At 52.5% G+C, this 24,388-nt stretch overlaps 1 protein-coding gene across 2 annotated transcripts; it reads right to left on the reverse strand.

Moving 5' to 3' along the window:
- Positions 1-2,027: 2,027 nt before the first annotated feature.
- Positions 2,028-20,980, reverse strand: daxx (death-domain associated protein). Of its 2 annotated transcripts, none has more exons than XM_078416121.1 (6): positions 20,670-20,980; positions 15,700-16,567; positions 11,921-12,325; positions 10,030-10,678; positions 5,220-5,382; positions 2,028-3,443 (listed from the first exon to the last, which is right to left on the reverse strand). In XM_078416121.1, the coding sequence occupies exons 1-6, from the start codon at positions 20,940-20,942 to the stop codon at positions 3,384-3,386; spliced, it is 2,418 nt and encodes an 805-aa protein (XP_078272247.1). In that variant the 5' UTR covers positions 20,943-20,980; the 3' UTR covers positions 2,028-3,383. The 2 variants fall into 2 exon arrangements, with proteins under 2 accessions (XP_078272247.1, XP_078272246.1); XM_078416120.1 differs by having other exon boundaries at positions 5,220-5,385.
- Between the last annotated feature and the right edge of the window lie 3,408 nt (positions 20,981-24,388).

Consider the following 24,388-nt stretch of genomic DNA (forward strand, 5'->3'; position numbering starts at 1 on the left):
AAAAGCATTAAAGATAAAGTGCAAGCCTATTTCCTGGAAAAGGGAGCAAGAAGAATCGATAAATCTGGGTCCATTTCCCAATCCCAGTAGGTTTACCACTTGTTTGGTTATATTTTGGAAACAATATTAAAATCACTTTGGCAAGAGAACAGTTAAGTGACACAAAAACACACACTAGAATAAAAAGTAAATTTCCTGAACCTATTTGCTGTCCTGAATGGCTTTTCTTTACCTTTGTAGAGAAAATAACCAAAATGATTCAAGACTATAAGCGGCAGGTAAATCCAACTTTTCAAACTTTTAATGTTAAGTATCTATCTGCCACTTGCCCAGTTTGGGAATTTTCTATTTTTTGTTTAAAAACAACACTTTTGTAATAGCTAAGAGTTGGACACCAGGAAAGGTGTGGCCAGTGTGCGTGTGTTTTGGGGTGAAAGTGAGAGGGGGTACAGGGATAGTTACCGAGTGGTCAGATATAAGAGCAGGCATGTTTACATCTTTGTTTTCCCATTCTAAATCTTGCACCCGTCCCACACAGCGTGCAGCCCAGGAGGAAGAGGAAGACAGTGAGGGTGAACCGGAGAGAGACGATTCTGACCCAACACTGGCCTGATCAGCTTCCAGCCGCCTGCAATGGCTCAAGATCTCACAACGTCACGCATGTGGCTTCCTGAATGCTTCTCCAAGGTACAACTATGGTCCCGGTCTCTGAGAGTGGAGTGGGGGAAGCGGCTGACACAGCACTGACCTGCTAGATGCCCCACCGAGGAGCTGAGCACTGGCACGGTCACAACTCACCTGCTCATATCCTGAATACAGCAATCTGCTCCTGTTCAGCGCATGTTTGTTTGACTTACATTATCATTTCTTCCATTTCCCACCCAATTTACAAGATGCACAATCTCTGTTTGATTGGATCATTGTGGATTTTAGGATTTACATCAATCAGTAGTTCCATTTTAAAATTACTCCAGCAGCAGTAACTACATTTATATAGCACCTCTGATGCAGTGGATCATCCCAAGTGCTTAAGGCTCCTAATACAAAATAAATGGTTAAAGCGACAGGCTTTCAGGAGGCAGCAGTTCAGGGGTTGAATTCTGCAGTTTACAATCATGGATGGGGCATTTAAATTGGGTGTTGAGCAAGAGGCCAGCAAAAGGGTGAGTGCAGGGGTAGGCTGGAGGAGGTCAACGAGTGAGGGGTGTAAAATCCACGGTTGGTCAGTGCAGTGCAGTGCAGTGACCACCACTCTGTAACAGGAGAAAGGGCCAACAGTTTAAAGTCAGCAGGTTAGCAGAGAATGGAAGATGCACATCAGCGGCTGGGGCTGAGACCTCCCTCACCTACGGTGACTGGCGACACCCTGAGCTTTGGACATCCCTCCTTGTACCTGCCAGCACTCCTGTCTGTCACTGTCACACCCGAGCCTCACCAGCCAGCACTACTCCTGTCTGTCTATCACCGTCGCACCCGAGCTTCACTAGCCAGCCTTCCTCCTGTCTGTCACTGTCACACCCGTCTCACCAGCCAGCACTACTCCTGTCTGTCTATCAGTCACACCTGTCTCACCAGCCCGCACTGTTCATGGACAGGGATGGATGGCAGCCTTCCTCCTGTCTGTCTATCACTGTCACACCCGAGTCTCACCAGCCAGCACTTCATGGACAGGAATGGATGGCAGCCTTCCTCCTGTCTGTCTGTCACTGTCACACCCGTCTCACCAGCCAGCACTCTCCTGTCCGTCTATCACTGTCACACCCGAGTCTCACCAGCCAGTACTACTCCTGTCTGTCACTGTCACACCCGTCTCACCAGCCAGCACTGTTCATGGACAGGGATGGATGGCATCCTTTCTGTCAAGGACTGGAGCAGAGGTGGCATCCTTGCATACAGATGGTGATCTCTTGTTCCCTTTGCCAAGCGCGCTGACTGCTTGGCCAAGGCAGTCTCATTCATCAGGTAGATGGTGAGTGCAATCACCAGGGCTGAGCAGACTCTGCTGTATCCCTACTGTTAACCTGCACCGATCCTGGCCCTTGTGTAGATGTTAGCTGTGTTAATCCAATCTGCCCACACAATCACCTCACACCCCTTGTGTACACCATGTGCCTTCTTAACCACTCTACCTACTTGTGTTGCCACTTAGGAAGGTACAGACCTGGATCCCAAGATTTCCCTGCACCCAAATGCTGTTCAGGGTCTTGCCTTTAACTGTATACCTTCTCCTTGCAATCAACCTCACCGAGTGCAACACCTGACACTTGCTCGGATCAAAAGTAGACACAAAATGCTGGAATAAATCTATGGAGAGGCAGCATCTCTGGATAGAAGGAATGGGTGATGTTTCGGGTCGAGACCCTTCTTCACACTTGCTCGGATTAAACTCCATCTGCCATTTCTCTGTCCATTTCTGGAGCTAAAAGGGGCACTAGCAAGAACGTGCATGTCTGTTTCAGGACAAATACACTAACTGTTGGCAAACCAGTTGTCACGTCAATCTGCTTCATGACCAAAAATTTAGCTTTTTTTATTTTAAATTTTAATACATAACTTTAGTGCAGTAAACTCTGCATTTAAAAAGTGAAACAGAGAATGGAAAAGCAACTTCACATCCAGCCCTGAGGCAAGCGATGACACCACCACCCATTAGTGTGCGTGGCCTTGCCACTGGTTAAATGACATTGATCTGTAGAGCATCACAGCCCGGTCAGTATCAGTAAACCCCAGAGAGGTGGGCTTGCACAAGACAGAAGGCACCTGCTTCCCACTGACGGGCAGGGTGGTGGGAGCGGAAGGGACAGCCCAGGGTTGAGCCAAGACCAGCACAGCTCATACCCGACCTTGTGGGACCCCCACTGTGAGGGCAAGCTGCCTGCAGTGCAGACAGAGAGGCCTCGCACAACTAAATCTTAGAATCACCAAGCTCCAATTATTTCTGTGAAGTTAGATTTCCAATCAGGGAAAATCATTTAATTGCCTTCGGCAGGATTCTACTGCGCGGACCACTTGAGGTTTTGGGAAGTGTGAAGATCAGATGACAAATTTTGGACGTTTCAGTTCTGCTGCCTCTGATCTGGAAACTGCCCTTGCGTTGTCCTCCTTTGAGCATGTGCATCGGCACACAATTCATCTGTACATTTTTAAAACAACCTATAACACAGGATAGGTTTCTCCCTGCCTTGCCCCACTCCCTAGAGAAGTGAAGCAAGCATCAGGCCAGTGGACAAGAGAGGGTGGGGAGCCACTAGCTTCTGACCCCATCAGCACTCGCCCCAAATAATAGGATACACATGTCCTGCAATGCTTCTGCTATTTGAGACAGCTCCACAGCTTTCTCTTTCCTTGATGCACTGTCCGTGACCCAGGGACTCAGCCCTGTGTCAGTCAGAGTCAGACAAGATGATGATTTCTTCAGGGTCACATTGTGTTGCGACGTTCACCTGAAACACAAGCACAACCTGGTCAGAGCAAGCTGCACAGCTCCACCAAACACTGTTCATCCTGCTCACTAGGGCACAACCTCAGGACTTGGTGCCTCTCAGCTCTGGTGACCCAGGTTTAATCCCAACCACATGGGACCACATGGAATGTGCTCCGGTTTCCTTCCAAATTCTAGTGAGGTGCGGGTTCATTAGCCCTGACTGAGGGTCAATGATAAAGCATGCAATGTTGGGTGTCTGAGAACAAACTGCAGGGGGAGGGATGGGATTTATGGGCCTGTGCTGCTGGAACAGAACGGACCTAACGCACTGAGTTCTTGCTCCTGTACTCGGCATGGCACGGTGGCGCAGCGGTAGAGTTGCTGCCTTACAGCAAATGCAGCGCCGGAGACTCTGGTTCGATCCTGACTACGGGCGCCGCCTGTACAGAGTTTGTACGTTCTCCCCGTGACCTGCGTGGGTTTTCTCCGAGATCTTCGGTTTCCTCCCACATCCAAAGACGTGCAGGTATGTAGGTTAATTGACTGGGTAAATGTAAAAATTGTCCCTAGTGTGCGTAGGATAGTGTTAGTGTGCGGGGATCACTGGGCGGCGCGAACTCGGTGGGCCAAAGGGCCTTTTTCCGCGCTGTATCTCTAAATCTAAAAAAAATATGGTCACTGGCAGAGTAAAGGGTTCGACACGCCAGCCTTCAGCAACATGACATCTCAGAAATGTCCATAAACCACAACTCGTGGGAGAGGGAGGGACTCAGGAGAGTGATACTCATCAGAGCTGTGGCCTGACTAACCTCAATTACTAGCCCAAACTGTCCATGGAACCTACTGCACACTCGGCTTTAGGAAGCAACTCGAGTTCTGACCAAATGTGGGCTCTGTATCCACATGATCTGTTCCTATGCCTGTCCGGTGCCAAAGGCAATTGTGATGTTTTTAAAACAACCTACTGTAACAGAACGGACCCATCTGCGTTGATGGTTATGCAATGTGTGGGGGGGAAACACGATGTGGGCAGAGGAGTGAACACGGAGAGGGGGCAAGTGGAGAGTGGGGTGGGTGCAGAGGCCTCCCACTGTCACTAGTTATAAACTGAAGGCACGTTGTGAAGGACGCCAAGCATAGAGATACTGCAAGTGACCAACTATCAGGCAAAAGAGGAACGGGTAAAATTCAAAACTGGATTTAAATGAATGGTTATCTGAATGATGAGTTAGCAGGGCAGAGGTGCAGAGAAATTGGGGCAATGATATACACAGCACACAGGACCCAGGTGCCAAGGCAGGTGGAAATGGGCGAACTAACATTACCCATTGCTTGGGAAGTTGAACATAGAAATAGGAGGTTGAATCTCATACAGTGCATTAGGGGTATCACCGTCCAGTGCATGTACTCCACCGCCCACCCCCCCCCCCCATACGCCCCAGCCCCACATCCCAATCCACAGCCCCACCCCCCCCCCCCCAACACCACCACTGGTTGCCACTACCCCACCCGGTCCCAGCCCATAGCTTCTCCCCCCCAGTCTACTAACCCGCCCTACCTAGCCCACACCCACAACCTATGCCTGCATCATAGAGTATCTGATGACAAAGCAGCACACGCAGCTGCTCACACCCTCCCCTGTACGGAGCATATTGGAGACACCCAGCAGGTCAGGCAGCGTCTCCAAGGGAAGAGAGAGACTCAGGGTTGGCGAGGTGAAGCATTAATGGTGTTCCCCGTACTGCTGAATATCTGCAGCAACGTTTCTCAGGCCCCAGGCAAGGATGGCAATTACCCGCTTGTGCCTTGCAGGGCTGGTCTGGGAGCTGGTGACCACACTGACCAGTGGGGAGTCGGCCTGGGTGGAATCCACAGCAGGGAGTGGGCTCTTGTCACCCGGGAGACATGGCACGCAGTCTGGCCCCTCAATCACCATCAGTTCAATCTCTTCCACGTTCCTGCTGCCCATGGGAGAGAAACATGTTAGACAAACAGTAACAAACATGAATAATAAACCCACCACCAGTCCCAACGGCCCCGTGCCCAACGCATGTTGCCAGCACCCACTAAATGTCCAGGAGATTTACAAAGTCCGGTCCTTCCCACTCCTGCCTGACTCAGATGCAGGCTCATCCGTGACCATGGACAAAGCTCACGAGCAAGGAAAGACTGGACAATGGGATGGCCTTCTGTGGAGAAGGGACAAGATACTTCATGGCGTACAAGCTGTGTACGAAAATAACTGCAGATGCTGGTACAAATCGAAGGTATCACAAAATGCTGGATATACCGCTCAGTCCGCCTTAACCATCCTGATCTCCTGGTGGCTTGGAGGAACAGCATCTCATATTTCGCTCGGGCAGCTTACAGCCCAGCGGTATTAAGATTGACTTCTCTAACTTTAGATAGCTCCTCTGTCCCTCTCTTCCCCTCCCCCTTCCCAGTTCTCCCATTGTCTTCCTGTCTCCACCTATATCCTTTCTTTGTCCCGTCCCCATCAGTCTGAAGAAGGGTCTTGATCTGAAACGTCACCTATTCCTTCTCTCCTGAGATGCTGCCTGACCTGCTGAGTTACTCCTGCATTTTGTGATACCTTCATGGAGTATAATGTTGGGCCCAGAATGGAAGGATCCACTCCCTTACAAAGCCCAGAAAACCAAGGCAAGAGGTCTGAAATAACTACAGAACAATGAGAGAGATGAAATGGCCTGTGTTTAACGGAGCCTGTGCAGGGTTGGGGCAGAGTAGTGTGACCCCAACAGTGGCTGCCTCCACGCTGCAAACATTACAACTCAGTAACCAGGGCCGACCTCAAAATCCCCACACATCTGTGCTCCTTGAACCAAACCGAGAGGACAAAGCTCCATGCCTGCATTCCACATGGTCGCGTTGTGCTGTTAAAGGTGTCCGAGCTGCCGTGCACGTCTGCCGCATTTAACGGGTTGTAGTACTGGAGAATCCAGTGCTGTCAAACCCACTGCCCCTGTAGCTAACTGGAGAATCCAGTGCTGTCAAACCCACAGCCCCAGTAGCTAACTGGAGAATCCAGTGCTGTCAACCCCACTGCCCCTGTAGCTAACTGGAGAATCCAGTGCTGTCAAACCCACTGCCCCTGTAGCTAACTGGAGAATCCAGTGCTGTCAAACCCACAGCCCCAGTAGCTAACTGGAGAATCCAGTGCTGTCAAACCCACTGCCCCTGTAGCTAACTGGAGAAACCAGTGCTGTCAAACCCACAGCCCCTGTAGCTAACTGGAGAATCCAGTGCTGTCAAACCCACAGCCCCTGTAGCTAACTGGCGAATCCAGTGCTGTCAAACCCACTGCCCCTGTAGCTAACTGGAGAATCCAGTGCTGTCAAACCCACTGCCCCTGTAGCTAACTGGAGAATCCAGTGCTGTCAAACCCACTGCCCCTGTAGCTAATAGGTTGGTAGTACTGGAGAATCCAGTGCTGTCAAACCCACTGCCTTGTAACGGGTTGTGGTACTGGAGAATCCAGTGCTGTCAAACCCACTGCCCCTGTAGATAATGGCTTGGTAGATACACCAATTAATGGGCTGGTATCTGTCACCATGCAAGAGATACCAGCTGCATCGACAAAGAGCAGTCACAGGCAATAAAGGAACAGCCTCTTCACCCATCAAGTCCAGGAGCTCCGATTCCCCAGCCTGTCCCTTGAGCCTCCAGCTCTTCCCCCCAACACTGATGGAACCGACAAAGTTGTTGCCCAGCACCAGCCTCCCATGCTGCCCGTCACACATGGGTGCAGGCTGGCTGAATGCTGGGACCCTCGATGCCTTTGCTGGCGAGATGCCCACTTTATGCACATTGCTCATCGAGATGTACAGACTGTGACAGTATCCTCACTCTATAATTGTTGCGCTGACCCCTTTTACTGACTGACAGGCCAAGCCCCAGCATTATTGCTGTGGCAGCAGTGAGCTGCTCATTAGTTCCACAGGGAGGGCACAATCGTCATATGACCAGATCAATAATCAATAATTGTACGTGGCAGTCTGAGTCTCATTAGTTCCACAGGGTAGCACGTTATACGATCAGATCAATAACCAATAATCAATAATTGTACGTGACAGTCTGATTCTCATTCGTTCCACGGGGTAGCACAAGTTATACGACCAGATCAATAACTAATAATCAATAATTGTACGTGGCAGTCTGATTCTCATTAGTTCCACAGGGGTAGCACATGTTATATGATCAGATCAATAACTAATAATCAATAATTGTACGTGGCAGTCTGATTCTCATTCGTTCCACAGGGGTAGCACAAGTTATACGATCAGATCAATAACCAAGACTCACCACACTGCAGCAAATTCTCCACAACCTGATAAACGACCACCCATGCAACGATTCTTCAATTCCCCCAAAATGGCCCAACAAGCCAATAGACAATAGACAATTGGTGCAGGAGTAGGCCATTCAGCCCTTCGAGCCAGCACCGCCATTCAATGCGATCATGGCTGATCACTCTCAATCAGTACCCCGTTCCTGCCTTCTCCCCATACCCCCTCACTCCGCTATCCTTAAGAGCTCTATCCAGCTCTCTCTTGAAAGCATCCAACGAACTGGCCTCCACTGCCTTCTGAGGCAGAGAATTCCACACCTTCACCACCCTCTGACTGAAAAAGTTCTTCCTCATCTCCGTTCTAAATGGCCTACCCCTTATTCTCAAACTGTGGCCCCTTGTTCTGGACTCCCCCAACATTGGGAACATGTTATCTGCCTCTAATGTGTCCAATCCCCTAATTATCTTATATGTTTCAATAAGATCCCCCCTCATCCTTCTAAATTCCAGTGTATACAAGCCCAATCGCTCCAGCCTTTCAACATACGACAGTCCCGCCATTCCGGGAATTAACCTAGTGAACCTACGCTGCACGCCCTCCATAGCAAGAATATCCTTCCTCAAATTTGGAGACCAAAACTGCACACAGTACTCCAGGTGCGGTCTCACCAGGGCCCGGTACAACTGTAGAAGGACCTCTTTGCTCCTATACTCAACTCCTCTTGTTACGAAGGCCAACATTCCATTGGCTTTCTTCACTGCCTGCTGAACCTGCATGCTTCCTTTCATTGACTGATGCACTAGGACACCCAGATCTCGTTGAACTCCCCCTCCTCCTAACTTGACACCATTCAGATAATAATCTGCCTTTCTATTCTTACTTCCAAAGTGAATAACCTCACACTTATCTACATTAAACTGCATCTGCCATGTATCCGCCCACTCACACAACCTGTCCAAGTCACCCTGCAGCCTTATTGCATCTTCCTCACAATTCACACTACCCCCCAACTTAGTATCATCTGCAAATTTGCTAATGGTACTTTTAATCCCTTCGTCTAAGTCATTAATGTATATCGTAAATAGCTGGGGTCCCAGCACCGAACCTTGCGGTACCCCACTGGTCACTGCCTGCCATTCCGAAAGGGACCCATTTATCCCCACTCTTTGCTTTCTGTCTGTCAACCAATTTTCTATCCATGTCAGTACCCTACCCCCAATACCATGTGCCCTAATTTTGCCCACTAATCTCCTATGTGGGACCTTGTCGAAGGCTTTCTGAAAGTCGAGGTACACCACATCCACTGACTCTCCCTTGTCAATTTTCCTAGTTACATCCTCAAAAAATCCCAGTAGATTTGTCAAGCATGATTTCCCCTTCGTAAATCCATGCTGACTCGGAATGATCCCGTTACTGCTATCCAAATGCTCAGCAATTTCGTCTTTTATAATTGACTCCAGCATCTTCCCCACCACTTATTTCAGGGCAAATCGAGACTCATCTTTCCAGCATAGACCAGAGCCCAACAACAAAATTAAACAAAACTAATCTTGTGGTGCGTCGAGAGAGGCCCGAAATAAAGTCAAGGAGCCGGGTATTTTGGGGGGGGGGGCGTTATGGTTTATTACACGGTTATCAGACGGGTCGAGTCTGCAGGAATGGCTTCGTGCCCAAAACCTTGTCCTTATATATGTAGTACCGGACCGCCACCCTGGACTGGTCCATTCCAGTGCTGAGGGGTCGGTAGTGGTATGGCCCGACCCTTGGGAGCCCCCACAATTTCACAATTATCTTTGGTTAGTAAGACTGATATCATTTCTGGGCACTGGAAACTAAAACACCACAGACAAATCTTTTCACATGCATCTCCTCTTGTCTAAAAAGAAAGGAAGGAGATGTGGGAGCAAACACAGGAAGTTGGGAATATCCAGCTGATGTGTAGCATTAGTGCACGTAAAACCAAAACCCTTCGCTAACCGTCCAATCTCAACCCTAAACATGGATTCCCACCCCCACTCACCACATCCCTGTTCCCTCTCCTGCAGTCAAAGACTGAGAGATGGGTTCAGGAATCATTGCTGTGGACAAGGTGCCACTATCAGCTCTCAGTCTAGCAGGATGCAAGAGGGTGAGGCCATTGCCAAGATAATGCTCGTCATGGTACAGTGTTGCAGCAGTTCCCACAGACCCAACATTCCCCAATGAGGGGATCAGCATCTGTCTGTGACTGATGGAGCATTTCTGCAACAAATCTATAGGAGTAAAGAGAAGGCAGAGCAAGTATCTGCCACTTACCCCTGGTTCACGGCTCCCTCTCGTTTTATTCTCTTTGCAACTGGCGAGCCGTCGAGGACAGAATCCCCCTCTTTTCCATTGACTGCAGTTAGGCAGAGTCCAGAAACCTGTCTGTCAGTTTGCAACAAATTCTCTTTATCAATGACAGGTGTTTTGTCCAAGTTTGCATTATCTTTAAGTGTCAAAGGTTGTGCCTCAGAACATACCATGGTTCCTGTATCGCACATGCGAGTGGTCAAAGTGGTGACTGATTTCTGCTCATCAGATGAGATGTCCTCGCAGGCTTCAGATGGAGGTGTTACTGCCTCCTCTTTCTGCCCACTGGAGTCTGCTCGACTTCTCTTGGTCTGCCTCACTGGCTGCCTGTCTCCTAGCTCCCGGTCCGTGCCTGCTGGACTGTTGCCGACACTGTGAGCACTGTGCCCGTCTACCACATCCTGCTGCTCCAGCTCACCGCCGTCTCTTGTACAGGTGGGACTGTCCTCAGCTCCCGCCTGCTCCGGTCTCTCTCCTGATGGGACAACTCTGCCCTCCTCTCCTGCCTCTGCGTCTGCCTCCTCAGGCCCCTCACTCTCTTCATCCGATGACTGCAGCGAGTCTTCAGGCAGAACGTCCACCTCGTCAACATCACTGCCTTCCCCAGTCTCATCTGAAACACAGTGGAGACGAGCACTTGTTGAGTCATAGCAAACGAGGCAGACAACAATTTGGAGAATCTTCAGTAAACTGAAGGGATATTTATATAGAGGCCAGCACTTCTTTCCATAATACACAGAATGAGATAAGTCTTTAATAAAACTCCAGATGTAACGAGATTTCAACAATGAGGGTGAAGGGAACAAAAAAGTATCCACACATTTTCAAGAGATTTAGATTTAGCTCTGGGGCTACGGGAATCAAGGGATATGGGGGAAAAGCAGGAATGGGGTACTGATTTTGGATGATCAGCCGTGATCATGTTGAATGGCGATGCTGACTCGAAGGGCCGAATGGCCTACTCCTGCACCTATTTTCTGTTATGTTTCTATCTGATTAACCTCCAGCCTCTCCCCTTTTCACAGGCTCTCAACTGACCAGAACACAGTACATTACAGGACCAGGCCCTTCGGCCCACCACATCTGTGCCAAACAATTCATCTCACCTGCCTGCAAGTGATCATTATCCCTCCGTTCCCTGAATGCCGTTATTATACATGCCTCAACCACACCCCTGGCAGCATGTTCCAGGCACCCACCATCCTCTGTGTTAAAAACACTTGGCCCACTATTTCCTTTAAACTTTACCCCCCTTATCTTAAGGTGATGGCCAAAGGCCTTTGACTTTCCACCCTGGGAAAGAGTTTCTGACTGTCTACCCCATCTATGCCTCTGTCTACACTTCTATCAGGGCTCCCCTGAACCGTGGGTGTTCCAGAGAAAGCAGTCCAAGCCTGTGCAACCTCTCCCTGAAGCTACTAGCCCCGATCCAGACGTCGTTCCGCAAAACCTCAACCCCTCCCTGAAGCTGACAGACGCAGGGTTAGGCTTCTTAGTCTAGATCAGTCTGAAGAAGGGTCTCGACGCGAAACGTCACCCATTCCTTCTCTTCAGAAGTGCTGCCTGTCCTGCTGAGTTACTCCAGCACTCTGTGAAACGTCACCTATACATGTTCTCCACAGATGCTGCCTGACCCGCTGAGTTACTCCAGCACTCTGTGAAACTCTGTGAATAGGACCGGGGGGGTACAGGTCGGGGGGGGGGGAGGAAGAGGAGGAACAGGACCGGGGAGGGGGGGTGGAGGGACAGGGGGGGGGGGGGAGAGGAGGAACAGGACCGGGGGGGGGGGAGGAACATGACCCGGGGGGGGGGGGGGGAGGGGAGGTGGGACAGGACATGGGGAACAGCATCATACCTTCTTGCGGCTCCTCCTCTGGGTCTGCAGCCATCTCGATCTTAGACAGCTCCTCTTCAATGTCAGTCTCAGAAGACAAGTCTTCCTCCTCCTCCTCTTCCTCCTCGTCAGAGGCTGCATCCTCCACCTCTTCCTCCTTTACCACCACCTCCTCCTCCTCGGTCTGAGCCTCGGTCTGAGCCTCGGTCTGCTCTGTGACCCCCTTGCTGCCTGCTTCAGATGCACTCAGGGCAGTCGCCTGCTGCTGCTGCAGCTTCTTCTTTCTCTTCTCCTCCTCCTCCATTTCCCCAACATCCTGGATCTCTGCAAACTTCTTCACCACCTCGTCCAGACGCCCAAGTGCCACGCTGCGGTTCTGCCGGAGCCGCTTTTCCAAGGTGTTGTCCATCGAGGCCGGGTCCTTGGCTGGAGAGAAACACACCGTCATCAGTGGACAAGGTCTATCTGTTGGAGAGGTGAGAACGGGGCCGATGCAGCACAGACCAACTCACTCACTGCCTTTCCCCACCGCTAGGGAGCAGCAGGTCGAGCTGCTGCCTCAACTCCAGTGGCCAGAGTTCATTCTGACCTGGCTCTGTTTGTGCGAAGCCCCATTTCTACCAGAATGATGCAGAGATTAGAGGATATTAGCTGTAAGGAGAGGTTGTTTTCTCTGGAACTATAGAGGCTGCTGTATATGACAGAAGTGTATAACATTATGACAGGCATCGATAGGGTAGACAGTCAGAACCCTTCTCCCAGGATGGAAACATCAAACACTAGAGGGAATAGCTGTAACGTGAGAGGGGCAAAGTTTAAAGTTTGCTAGGCAAGTTTTCTTTTTTAAGCATGGACGTTTTTATAGGCCTGGAACGCTCTGCCAGGGGTGGATAGTGGCGTTGAAGAGGCTTTTGGATAGACACATGGATAAGCAGGGAATGGAGGGATATGGATCATGTACAGACAAATAAGGGTTGATCTTAGCACCATGTTCAGCACAGACATCGTGGGCTGAAGGGCCTGTCCCTGTGCAGTTCTATGTTCTCGTGCTTGGATTGATGAAGACTTACTTTCCTAAACGCCGGATAGGTCAGGGGTGCCATTTCTGTTCCGTCTGTCTAACATTCTGGACAGAACAATTCAACAACATGACAAGCGAGGAATAACAAAATCGCATTGCCATTCTTTTCAACATCTGTTTGATCCTGACTGTGGGTGTTGCCTGTACGGAGTTTGTACGTCCTTCCCGACAGGCGTGGGCTTTCTCCAGGTGCTCCGGTTTCTTCCCACATCCCAAAGACGTGCAGGTTTATAGGTTAATTGGCTTCTGTAATTTGTAAATTGTCCCTAGTTTGTAGCACATGGCGTAATTACTGGCTGGCTCAGACTTGGTGGGCCGAAGGGCCTGTTTCCACACTGTATCTAAACTACACTGAAGACGTTCTCAAGGACTTTACTCCCAAAGTATGTTTGTGGGAACTTGAGAAGAGCAAAGTGTATAACCTGGTAGCTTCCACGCCACACAAGGATGAACAGAGCCTTGAAGATCTCCCCTCTCACATTACAATCTGTGGCACATGGAGCAGGCAGCATGGAGGATGATGTGACCATGGACGGGTCAAGATGGAGAAGTGACCGCATGCAGACCAGCCCCAGCACCCACCCACGTACCACACCCACCCCCACCGGCACCCACGCACATGCACCAGCACCCACCCACCCACGTACCACACCCACACACACACACCGGCACCCACGCACATGCACCCACCCACACACCCACCAACACACACATGCACCCACACACGTACCGGCACCCACCCACGTACCGCACCCACACACCCACCCCCACCAGCACCCACGCACATGCACCAGCACCCACCCACACACACCCACTGGCACCCACACACTCCCACCCACCCACACATGCACCCACACACCCACGTACCACACCCACCCACCCACGTACCACACCCACCCCCACCGGCACCCATGCACCAGCACCCACACACCCACCGGCACCCACCCACGTACCACACCCACACACCCACCCCCACCGGCACCCATGCACATGCACCAGCACCCACCCACGTACCACACCCACCCCCACCGGCACCCACGCACATGCACCGGCACCCACGCACACACCCACCCACACACGCACCAACACACACCCACCGGCACCCACCCACACATGCACCCACACACGTACCGGCACCCACTCACCGGCACCCACACACCCACCGGCACCCACCCACCAGCACTCACACACGTACCCACACCGGCACCCACGCACATGCACCAGCACCCACACACACCCACACACACACCCACCGGCACCAGCACCCACACACCCACCCACACACACACCGGCACCCACCCACCGGCACCCACACACACCTACCCACCCACACACGTACCGGCACCCACCCACCGGCACCCACACACACCCACACATGTACCCACACCCACACACGTACCCACACACACCCACCGGCACAAACCAGCACCCACACACGTACCCACACCCACCGGCACCCACGCACATGCATCAGCACCCACACCCACCGGCACCCACACACGTACCCACCCACGCACCAGCACCCACACGCACCCACCCACACCAGCACCCACCCACGCACCAGCACACGCACGCACCAGCACACGCACGCACCAGCACCCACCCACACACGCACCGGCACACACACACGCACCCACCCACACACACATCAGCACCCAAACACGCACCCACACACACACACCAGCAAACACACACGCACCAGCACCCACACACCCACGCACCCACCCACACAGCAGCACCCACACACACACGCACCCACCCACCCACAGCAGCACCCACACACACGCACCCACCAGCACCCACACAACAGCAAACACCCAACCACCTGCTAGCAGAAGGCGAGGTTACCCCAGGCTGTCTGTTACCCCCCTCCCCGTGCTGTGCCCACCTGCCTCCCCGTGCTGTGCCCACCTGCCTCCCCGTGTGGTGCCCACCTGCCTCCCCATGGTCCTGCCTCCCCATGTGGTGCCCACCTGCCTCCCCGTGCTGTGCCCACCTGCCTCCCCGTGCTGTGCCCACCTGCCTCCCCGTGCTGTGCCCACCTGCCTCCCCGTGCGCGCTGTGCCCACCTGCCTCCCCGTGCGCGCTGTGCCCACCTGCCTCCCCATGCTGTGCCCACCTGCCTCCCCGTGCTGTGCCCACCTGCCTCCTCATGCGTGCTGTGCCCACCTGCCTCCTCATGCGTGCTGTGCCCACCTGCCTCCTCATGCGTGCTGTGCCCACCTGCCTCCCCGTGTGGTGCCCACCTGCCTCCCCGTGCGCGCTGTGCCCACCTGCCTCCCCGTGCGTGCCCACCTGCCTCCCCATGCTGTACCCACCTGCCTCCCCGTGCACGTTGCCCACCTGCCTCCCCGTGCGCGCTGTGCCCACCTGTCTCCCCATGCAGTGCCCACCTGCCTCCCCATGCTGTACCCACCTGCCTCCTCATGCGGTGCCCACCTGCCTCCCCATGCTGTACCCACCTGCCTCCCCGAGCTGTGCCCACCTGCCTCCCCATGCTGTACCCACCTGCCTCCCCATGCTGTACCCACCTGCCTCCTCATGCGGTGCCCACCTGCCTCCCCATGCTGTACCCACCTGCCTCCCCGAGCTGTGCCCACCTGCCTCCCCATGCTGTACCCACCTGCCTCCCCGAGCTGTGCCCACCTGCCTCCCCATGCTGTACCCACCTGCCTCCCCGAACTGTGCCCACCTGCCTCCCCGTGCACACTGTACCCACCTGGCTTGTAGTCGTCGGTGAGATGGCTGCCGAAGTTGTAGACGAGGTCGAGATGTCGACGCTCCTGCAACCTGTTTCCCACCTCACGGAACACATCCTGTGCCATGCTGTGGATCTGCCTGTGGCTTAGGCCAAGGCTATGGCGGGTGCTGACCTTCTGCATGATGTTCCTGATGTCCAGGTAGTCAGGGAAGTGGTCTGGCTTGTTGATGAACCTCTCCACCTTGCGGTTGATCTCGGGATAACGGGTGCCAGTGAAGGGGATACGCTGCTCAATTACCCGGCCAGTCAGGTTCAGGCAGTTCTTCAGCTCACACAGTTTCTCAAAGATCTTCATCATCTTCTTCTTCAGCCGGTGCTCCTGAATGTACGAGGAATCCTCGTCTTCCAGTTCCTCCAAGTTCATCTCCCTCTCCTGCAGACGCCTGATTTCGTCCGCGTAAACCTTCAGGAGATTTTCCAGGTACCGGATCTGTCGTCGTGAGCCGGAGCGCTTGCGGTCGGCTAGGGTGGGGACGGATGTGGAGGGGGCACCTTCTGTGGGGACAGACGTCCTCTCAGGACAAGCCCCTTGCTCCTTGCTATCCTCCGTAACAGACGGGCCGCCCTCCACCTCCAGCTTGGAGTTCTCTCTGCCGACCAAAGCCAGCTTGTTTTTCTGCGAGTTGGCTTTGAGTGCAGTGCACAGCTCATTGATGTAAACAAAGACTTTACTTTTCTTGCCCTGAACCCTGGTGAGGCAGCGGCCCAGGATGTTTCGGAATTCCGTGGAGGCCAGGTAGTCCGGGAATGCCTTGTCGTATTTCTTCTGCAGGAAGCTCATCACCTCTGGGTTTTCTTCCGTTAACGTACCACAGTATTCCATAAACTAAAATGGATGGGAATGTGGAGGGAGGCAGGAAGGAACAAAGAAAGGGAAAGCATCGGTTAATGTTTACAAGTCTGCCCTCAGGCCACTGTGAGGAAGGAAAAGCAACAGTTGTCGACAAGCCCAGTCAAACCAAGAAGATGACAGTTTGGAAAGAGCCTCCAGTGTCCCAGCCGGGCCCTGTGCTCTCCTCCACATGGTACTCTCCTCCACATGGAGAGCCTGCGAGCATCCATCACAGATCCACACATCATCCCAGAAACCAGGCCTCTAAATACACATGCTTCTAATATTTAAACAGCTCAACGCTGCCTCACTTGTCACCTCACATTTACCATTTTCAACTAATTATCATTATTATTCAATGAGTTTCTTCCTAACTGTTGTCAGGCAACTGAACCGTCCTCTCACCAACTAGAGAGCGGTCTTGACTTCCCATCTACCTCATTGGAGACCCATGGAAGATCCTCAATTGGATTTTAACTTGCACTAAACGGTATTCTCTTATCCTGTATCTGTACACTGTGGACGGCTTAATTGTAATCATGTAGTCATCCTGGATAGCGCACGACTGTTCCTCCATACATGCGAGGATAAACAAAACTAAACGCTTCCACCCTGGGCCTTGCATGGAAACTGTGCAAACAGACACTAAGCACAGATGTTCTAAATGAAGGAAGCAACTCTTTAATCAATTTAAAACCCGCCGAAAATAACTGCCAAAAAGCTCACCCCGAGTTCACCCAGCCCGTGTTGTATGTCATGATTACAACCCATTCCTGGTGCTGAAACGACAGTACACAGAAAGTTGCCAAGCTGCTTAATCAAGCCTGTGTATCAGACCGTATCAGCCAAACAACTGCTCTCACCACCCTGGCGTTTCACTGGAGTAACCGGGTGGGGCAGCAATGGTTGCCTTGCCAAACATGTCTGTCCCTCCCGTCTAAGTGTTGTAATAGTATGTGTTAAATGTATGTTTTTAGTGTTCTTTAGCTTGTTTTATGTGGGGGGGGTGGGCTATTGGGGGAAAGTTTTTCTAATCTCTTACCACAACGGAGATGCGATTTGTTTCCGTATCATATGTTCTTCCACACTGCGGCCTAACCTGGAGAGTTCCACAGCGGGGAGCCTAGGGGACTTTAACATCGTGGAGCCCGCGATCCACTTGCCAGGGATTGAGCTCGGAGCTCCAACCGTGGGTGCTTGCGGACTTAACATCACGGAGTCCGCGGTCTCTGGTCAGAGACCGACTTCGGGAATTCCAAGCCACGGGAGCTCCGACCGCCCTGAGGCGTGGGCTTCGACTGCCATGACTGCGGATAGTTCGACTGCCCCGACCGCGGGAGAATAAAGGGGAAGAAGTTTAGACGTTATTCCTTCCATCACCGTGAGGAATGTGGGGAATCTGCTGTGGTGGATGTTTATGTTAACTTATATGTAGTTGTGTGTCTTGTTGCTTATTTTCGTATGTCTGTATGGTAATTCACATATCACTGTACCTTAATTGGTACAGGTGACAATAAACAGAACTTTGAAACCCCCACCCCCCATCTGAAGGGAATGTGGTGAATGCAAGTCAAGATCTTGGAGCCAGCAGTACACACAGAATGACCCGCTACATCCAAAGATATACAGCTCCATGCAGTACCACTGGGAATCAATGATGCAGCAAACATCAGCTTCTTGAAGGGTAGAGTTGTCCATGGGACAGGCTCAGCTTTAAGACTCAAAACTTTGAAACATTCCTTAAGGCTTTTTCAATGGTTAGATTACGTACAACTAGTGGTGAAAATCCTGTCATTCCCATTGACACCGTTCTCCAGAGATGCTGCCAAATGATTACAAACATTCTGATAGAATAATGCCAACGTGAAAGCAAAACCCAACAGCACAGGAGTGTTCAATCTCACTGTGCAGCCATGCAAGTCAAAGCTGTCATTATACTTCCTGGCGCTCAACACAGGCAGGCTCAATCCATCCCAGTGGAAGCTCGTTCACATGCAAATGCCACAGCCCCTAAATACCCTTGTCTCAGCAAAGGAACTCACCCTGGCCAAAAGGGCAAGTCCCAGGCGGCCCTCAGATGCACTGCTGAACAAGGCCACCAGTGTGCACAGTTTCAAGGCAAGTCTTATCTGTTGGGCTCATCGACAACCCCTGGCCACCCATCACAAAGTAATTACCAGCTTTGTTAAAAAAAACAGCAACAACTCCAATTCAAGGTCAAGGACAAAATCGTGGCCATCAAGTCACAAAAAGGAAACACAAGCACTTCCTTTCTCTCACTGATGCATTTCCAAACTGATTTTATTTCCCATATTTCTATAACAGCAGCATTAAAATTTACCTCATGTTAGTTCAATTCCTGTAACACATATGATGTCCAGAAGAGTCAATAAATACCGTTGTAGGAAGGAGCTGCAGATGCTGGTTTAATTTAGTTTTAGTTTAGATACAGCGCGGAAATAGGCCCTTTGGCCCACCGAGTTCGCACCGACCAGCGATCCCCGCACACTAGCACTGTCCAACACGCACTAGGGACAATTTACACATACACCAAGCCATTCAACATACAAACCTGTGCGTCGTTGGAGTGTGGGAGGAAACCAGAGCTCCTGGAGAAAACCCACGCGGTCACGGGGAGAACGTGCAAACTCCGTACAGGCAGCGCCCGTAGTCAGGATCTAACCCGGGTCACTGGGGCTGTGAGACAGCAGATCTACTTGCTGTGCCACTCAGAAACAAACCGAAGATAGACACAAAATGATGGAGTAACTCACGATACAGGCATCTCTGGATAGAAGGAATAGGTGTCATTTCAGTCTGAAGAAGGGTCTCGACCCAAAAACTTAACACATTCCTTCTGACCAGTTATAAATACCACCCAGCTACATAAGGAGACATCAGGCAGAAGCCCCAAAACCTTGTGCAGAGATGGCCTTGAAAGACAGGGATGGGGGACACTGAGAACCAGGGGAAAAGCAGGGCCCCTGTAGCAGAGCAAGTTTGTTGAGAGATGTGTATAGCAATTCATTCTTCCCTCGCACAATTAAAGCATGGAATAGTCTTCACCCTACTATAGTTACTCAACCAGACGCAACTACATTTAAGGCAGCTCTTGTCCTCCAAGAAGCCCTTCTTGCTTAAGTCCATACTCCACCACCTCCAGTTTAAATTCCATTTGGAATATTTTGGAGGACCAAGAACCAAGAACAAGGCGTTGCAAGGTCCTGGAGGGGGGAGTGGAAATACACAGAGTGCTGGAGTAACTCAGTGGGTCAGGTAGCATCTGTGGAGAACATGGATAGATGACGTTTCACAGAGTGCTGGAGTAACTCAGCGGGTCAGGCAGCATCTCTGGGGAACGTGGATAGGTGACGTTTCACAGAGTGCTGGAGTAACTCAGCGGGTCAGGCAGCATCTGTGGAGAACATGGATAGGTGACGTTTCACAGAGTGCTGGAGTAACTCAGCGGGTCAGGCAGCATCTGTGGAGAACATGGATAGATGACGTTTCACAGAGTGCTGGAGTAACTCAGCGGGTCAGGCAGCATCTCTGGGGAACGTGGATAGGTGACGTTTCGCGTCGGGACCCTGCTCCAGAAAAACACCCACCGCGGCGCTCCCTCCCTCCCCCAGAGGCGCTCCCTCCCTCCCCCAGAGGCGCTCCCTCCCTCTCCCCGCGGCGCTCCCTCCCTCTCCCCGCGGCGCTCCCTCCCTCCCCCAGAGGCGCTCCCTCCCTCCCCCAGAGGCGCTCCCTCCCTCCCCCAGAGGCGCTCCCTCCCTCTCCCCGCGGGGCTCCCTCCCTCCCCCAGATGCGCTCCCTCCCTCTCCCCGCGGCGCTCCCTCCCTCCCCCAGAGGCGCTCCCTCCCTCACCCCCAGATGCGCTCCCTCCCTCTCCCCGCGGCGATCCCTCCCTCCCCCAGTTGCGCTCCCTCCCTCTCCCCGCGGCGCTCCCTCCCTCCCTCCCCCAGAGGCGCTCCCTCCCTCCCCCCCCCAGATGCGCTCCTTCCCTCCCCCAGAGGCGCTCCCTCCCTCTCCCCGCGGCGCTCCTTTCCTCCCCCAGAGGCGCTCCCTCCCTCCCCCAGAGGCGCTCCCTCACCTCACAGAAGAGTTTCTGGTTCTCGAAGAAGACGAAGCCGCGGTCGAGGTCGTGCTCAGGCGGCTCCTCGCCGAGGGCGGGAAGAAGGGCGGCGAAGGCCGCGGGCCGAAGATGGACGCGGCGCGGCTCGGGGGGGGCGCGGTTGGAGGCCGAGGCCGTGTCGATGTCCCGCGGCTCCGGCCGCTGCTCCTCGTCCTCCTCGTCCGACAGCAGGTTGACGACCTCGGCCGAGGCCGTGGGTCGGAACCGATCGTGGAAGCGCGCAGCCGCCATCGCTCCCCGGCCGGCCCGCTGCACCCACCCAGCAGCAACGCGGCTGCCCATTGGCCGCCGACGCCCGCTCGCGTCATCAACGCGCCGCGTCATCAACGCGCCGCGTCACCAACGGACCCGCGCAACAACGCGCCGCGTCATCAACCAACCCGCGCAACAACGCGCCGCGTCACCAACGAACCCGCGCAACAACGCGCCGCGTCGGCGCGTCATCAACGAACCCGCGAAACAACGAACCCGAGCAACAACGCGCCGCGTCATCAACGAACACGCGCAACAACGCGCCGCGTCATCAACCAACTCGCACAACAACGAACCCGCGCAACAACGCGCCGCGTCATCAACGAACCGCGTCACCGGCGCGCCGTGTCATCAACGCAACTTTCCCCCCTCCCACAAGGCTGGTGCCCCCCTCCCCCATTCACAAAGCTGCCTTGCCCCCCCTCTTACAACGCTGGTGCCCCCCTCCTCCCCCCTTCACAACGCTGGTGCCCCCCCCTCCCCATTCACAAAGCTGCCTTGCCCCCCCTCCCTCCCCCTCCCACAATGCTGGTGCCCCCCCCCCTCCCCATTCACAAAGCTGCCTTGCCCCCCTCTTACAACGCTGGTGCCCCCCCCCTCCCCCCTTCACAACGCTGGTGCCCCCCCCTCCCACAACGCTGGTGCCCCCCCCTCCCCATTCACAAAGCTGCCTTGCCCCCCCCCTCCCTCCCCCTCCCACAAGGCTGGTGGCCCTCCCCCTCCCACAACGCTGGTGCCCCCCCCCCCCCCTCCCACAACGCTGGTGCCCTCCCCCATTCACAAAGCTGCCTTGCCCCCCCTCCCCCTTCCCACAATGCTGGTGCCCCCCCTCCCTCCCCATTCACAAAGCTGCCTTGCCCCCCCCCCCCCACTACACTCCTTAAAATCCTCCCAACACCAATCCAACTAAACCTACACGTTTGCAGAGGACACCACCCAATGCAGTTTCGTCCAGAGTTCGACTTCGCAGATGATGCCATAATCTATAGAGAGATTAAAACACCAGAAGACAGCTTGTCCTTACAAAAGGATCTGGGGGGAAACCTGGCAGATGTCATTCAATACAACCAAATGTCTCACACAAGACTAAACCACTTTTATTGGAATACAACATGGGTAGCCATACATTGCTTGCTGTCGACCATCACCCATATCTAGGAGTCGAATTATGCAAAGATTTAAGTTGGGCGACACATATTGGTCAAGTGTCTAACAAAGCATATTGGTCAAGTGTCTAACAAAGCATATTGGTCAAGTGTCTAACAAAGCATATTGGTCAAGTGTCTAACAAAGCATATTGGTCAAGTGTCTAACAAAGCATATTGGTCAAGTGTCTAACAAAGCATATTGGTCAAGTGTCTAACAAAGCATATTGGTCAAGTGTCTAACAAAGCATATTGGTCAAGTGTCTAACAAAGCATATTGGTCAAGTGTCTCGGCCTTAAAAGAAATTTCCACGCATGTAGTACATCCGTCAAAGAGAAGGCCTACAAGTCCCTGGTCAGGCCCAAATTGGAGTATTGTGGAGCTGTATGGGATCCTTTCAACAACAACGACAACAATATCACCCTGCCGAGCAGCTCGCTTTGTATGTAATGACTACAAGCGCAAATCAAGCGTGAATAATATGCTGGCATCTCTCGGATGGGATTACCTAGAGCTCCGCAGAATCAGGCTAAGACTTATTGTAATTTACAAAGAGATTCACAAAATCACGCCATCAAATCTCCCATCATCCCAGAGCATCAACTGCCATGAAACAAGACAAAATATCGGTCCCTACATCATCAACTCGCTGAATTTCAATAAACTTTGCTACCAATATTCCCTTTACCCAAGGGCGATAAGGGGATGGACTATGCTACCACCCAACACACACGCGCTGCTCCCAAAGTTCAGTCATTTAAAAAGGGGATTGAGCAACTAGATCTCCTCAACTTGGTCAAAAAGGCCCACTTCAAAATGTACTCTACTCACTCCGACCTGCGCGAGATAACCACTTATGAGGTGTTTGTTGCAGTAATCAACCAGAACCAGAACTACCGCAGTGGGCCAGATATCAATTAATGATGAGATGGAGTGTGGAAAGGATTGAGAACTTTGCAACGGTGCCAAGTCAACGACCTCTCTTTTAACACCAGCAAGAAAAAGGAGATAGTAATTGATTTCGGGAAACAAAGTGGTACACACTCCCCAGTCAACATTGATGGTGCCAAAATAGATGGTTCAAAGCTTCAAGTTCCTGGGAATAACTATCACCATCAATTTGTCCTGGACGAGATTAGGAGGTCCGGCTGTCCCCTACAACCCTCACCGACTTCTACAGAAAGCATTTATCAGATTCATCACAGCAGAGTCTGGGAACAGTTCCATCCAAGACATGAGAAATTGCAAAGTTGTGGACACAGCCCAGACCATTACACAAACCAACCTCCCTTCCATTGACTCCATCTACACCTCACGCTGCCTCAGCATAATCAAGGACCAATCTCACCCTGGTCACTTCCTCTTCTCCCCTCTCCCATCAGGGAAGAGGTGTACATCTTTGAAAGTACACACCTCCAGATTCCGGGACAGTTTCTTCCCAGCTTTTATCAGGCAACTGAACACTGTCAATTGCAATCCTGAGCTATCATCTACCTCATTGGAAATCTTTGTCTTTGGATCTTCAATCGAACTTTCATGTTATATCTTTGCACTAAATATTGTTCCTTTTTGCTTTATCTCTGCACTGTGGTCGATCATATCCATGTATAAGCTGTTTTTGACTGGATAGTTCACAAACAAAAGCTTTTCTCTGTACCTTTGCACACGTGGCGATAATAAACGAAACATCTCTTTCCCCTGCCAACATTGCCACCCTGATGGGCACACAATTCTCCCACCATCTCACCACTCTTCCTTCTCATCCTCTGAATGCTCATTTCCCATTCCCAGACCCCTTCCGGCCCCTATAACCCTCCCCATCACTGTGACCCACCTCCGGGCCCCTCTAGCTCTCCCCAATTCAGTTTTATCCTCCATCCCTCTGGACCCTACACCTCTCCACAGTTATATCTCCCTCCTTCTGGTCTCTATCCCTCTTCCCACGTGCAGTTCTCTCTCTCTCGCTCTCTTTTTCCCAGCCCCTAAACTCCTCTCCCCATTCAGTTCTCCTCTCCCCCAGCCCCCCCCACCTCTCCCTATTCAGTCCTCTCTCTCCCCCCACCCCCACCTTTCTCTCCCCATTCACCTCTCTCTCCCCCCATTTACCTCTCCCCCGCTCCCCATTCAGTCCTCTCTCTCTCCCCCCATTAACCTCTCCCCCTCTCCCCATTAACCTCTCTCTCTCCCCCCATTAACCTCTCTCTCTCCCCATTCAGTCCTCTCTCTCTCCCCCCATTAACCTCTCTCTCTCCCCCCATTAACCTCTCTCTCTCCCCCCA

Source organism: Rhinoraja longicauda, chromosome 19 (assembly GCF_053455715.1).
Source record: "Rhinoraja longicauda isolate Sanriku21f chromosome 19, sRhiLon1.1, whole genome shotgun sequence".
Classification (NCBI taxonomy): Eukaryota; Metazoa; Chordata; class Chondrichthyes; order Rajiformes; family Arhynchobatidae; genus Rhinoraja; species Rhinoraja longicauda.

Bases quoted from the DNA above. Each gene is read 5' to 3' on its own strand.
- daxx (XM_078416120.1), bottom strand. From the start codon at position 20,942: ATGGCGGCTGCGCGCTTCCACGATCGGTTCCGACCCACGGCCTCGGCC. The intron at 16,568-20,669 runs GTGAGGGAGCGC...CATCCATTTTAG, and splicing joins ACCAGAAACTCTTCTGTGAG to TTTATGGAATACTGTGGTAC. The intron at 3,444-5,219 runs GTAATTGCCATC...CTTGTGTTTCAG, and splicing joins GCCCTGCAAGGCACAAGCGG to GTGAACGTCGCAACACAATG.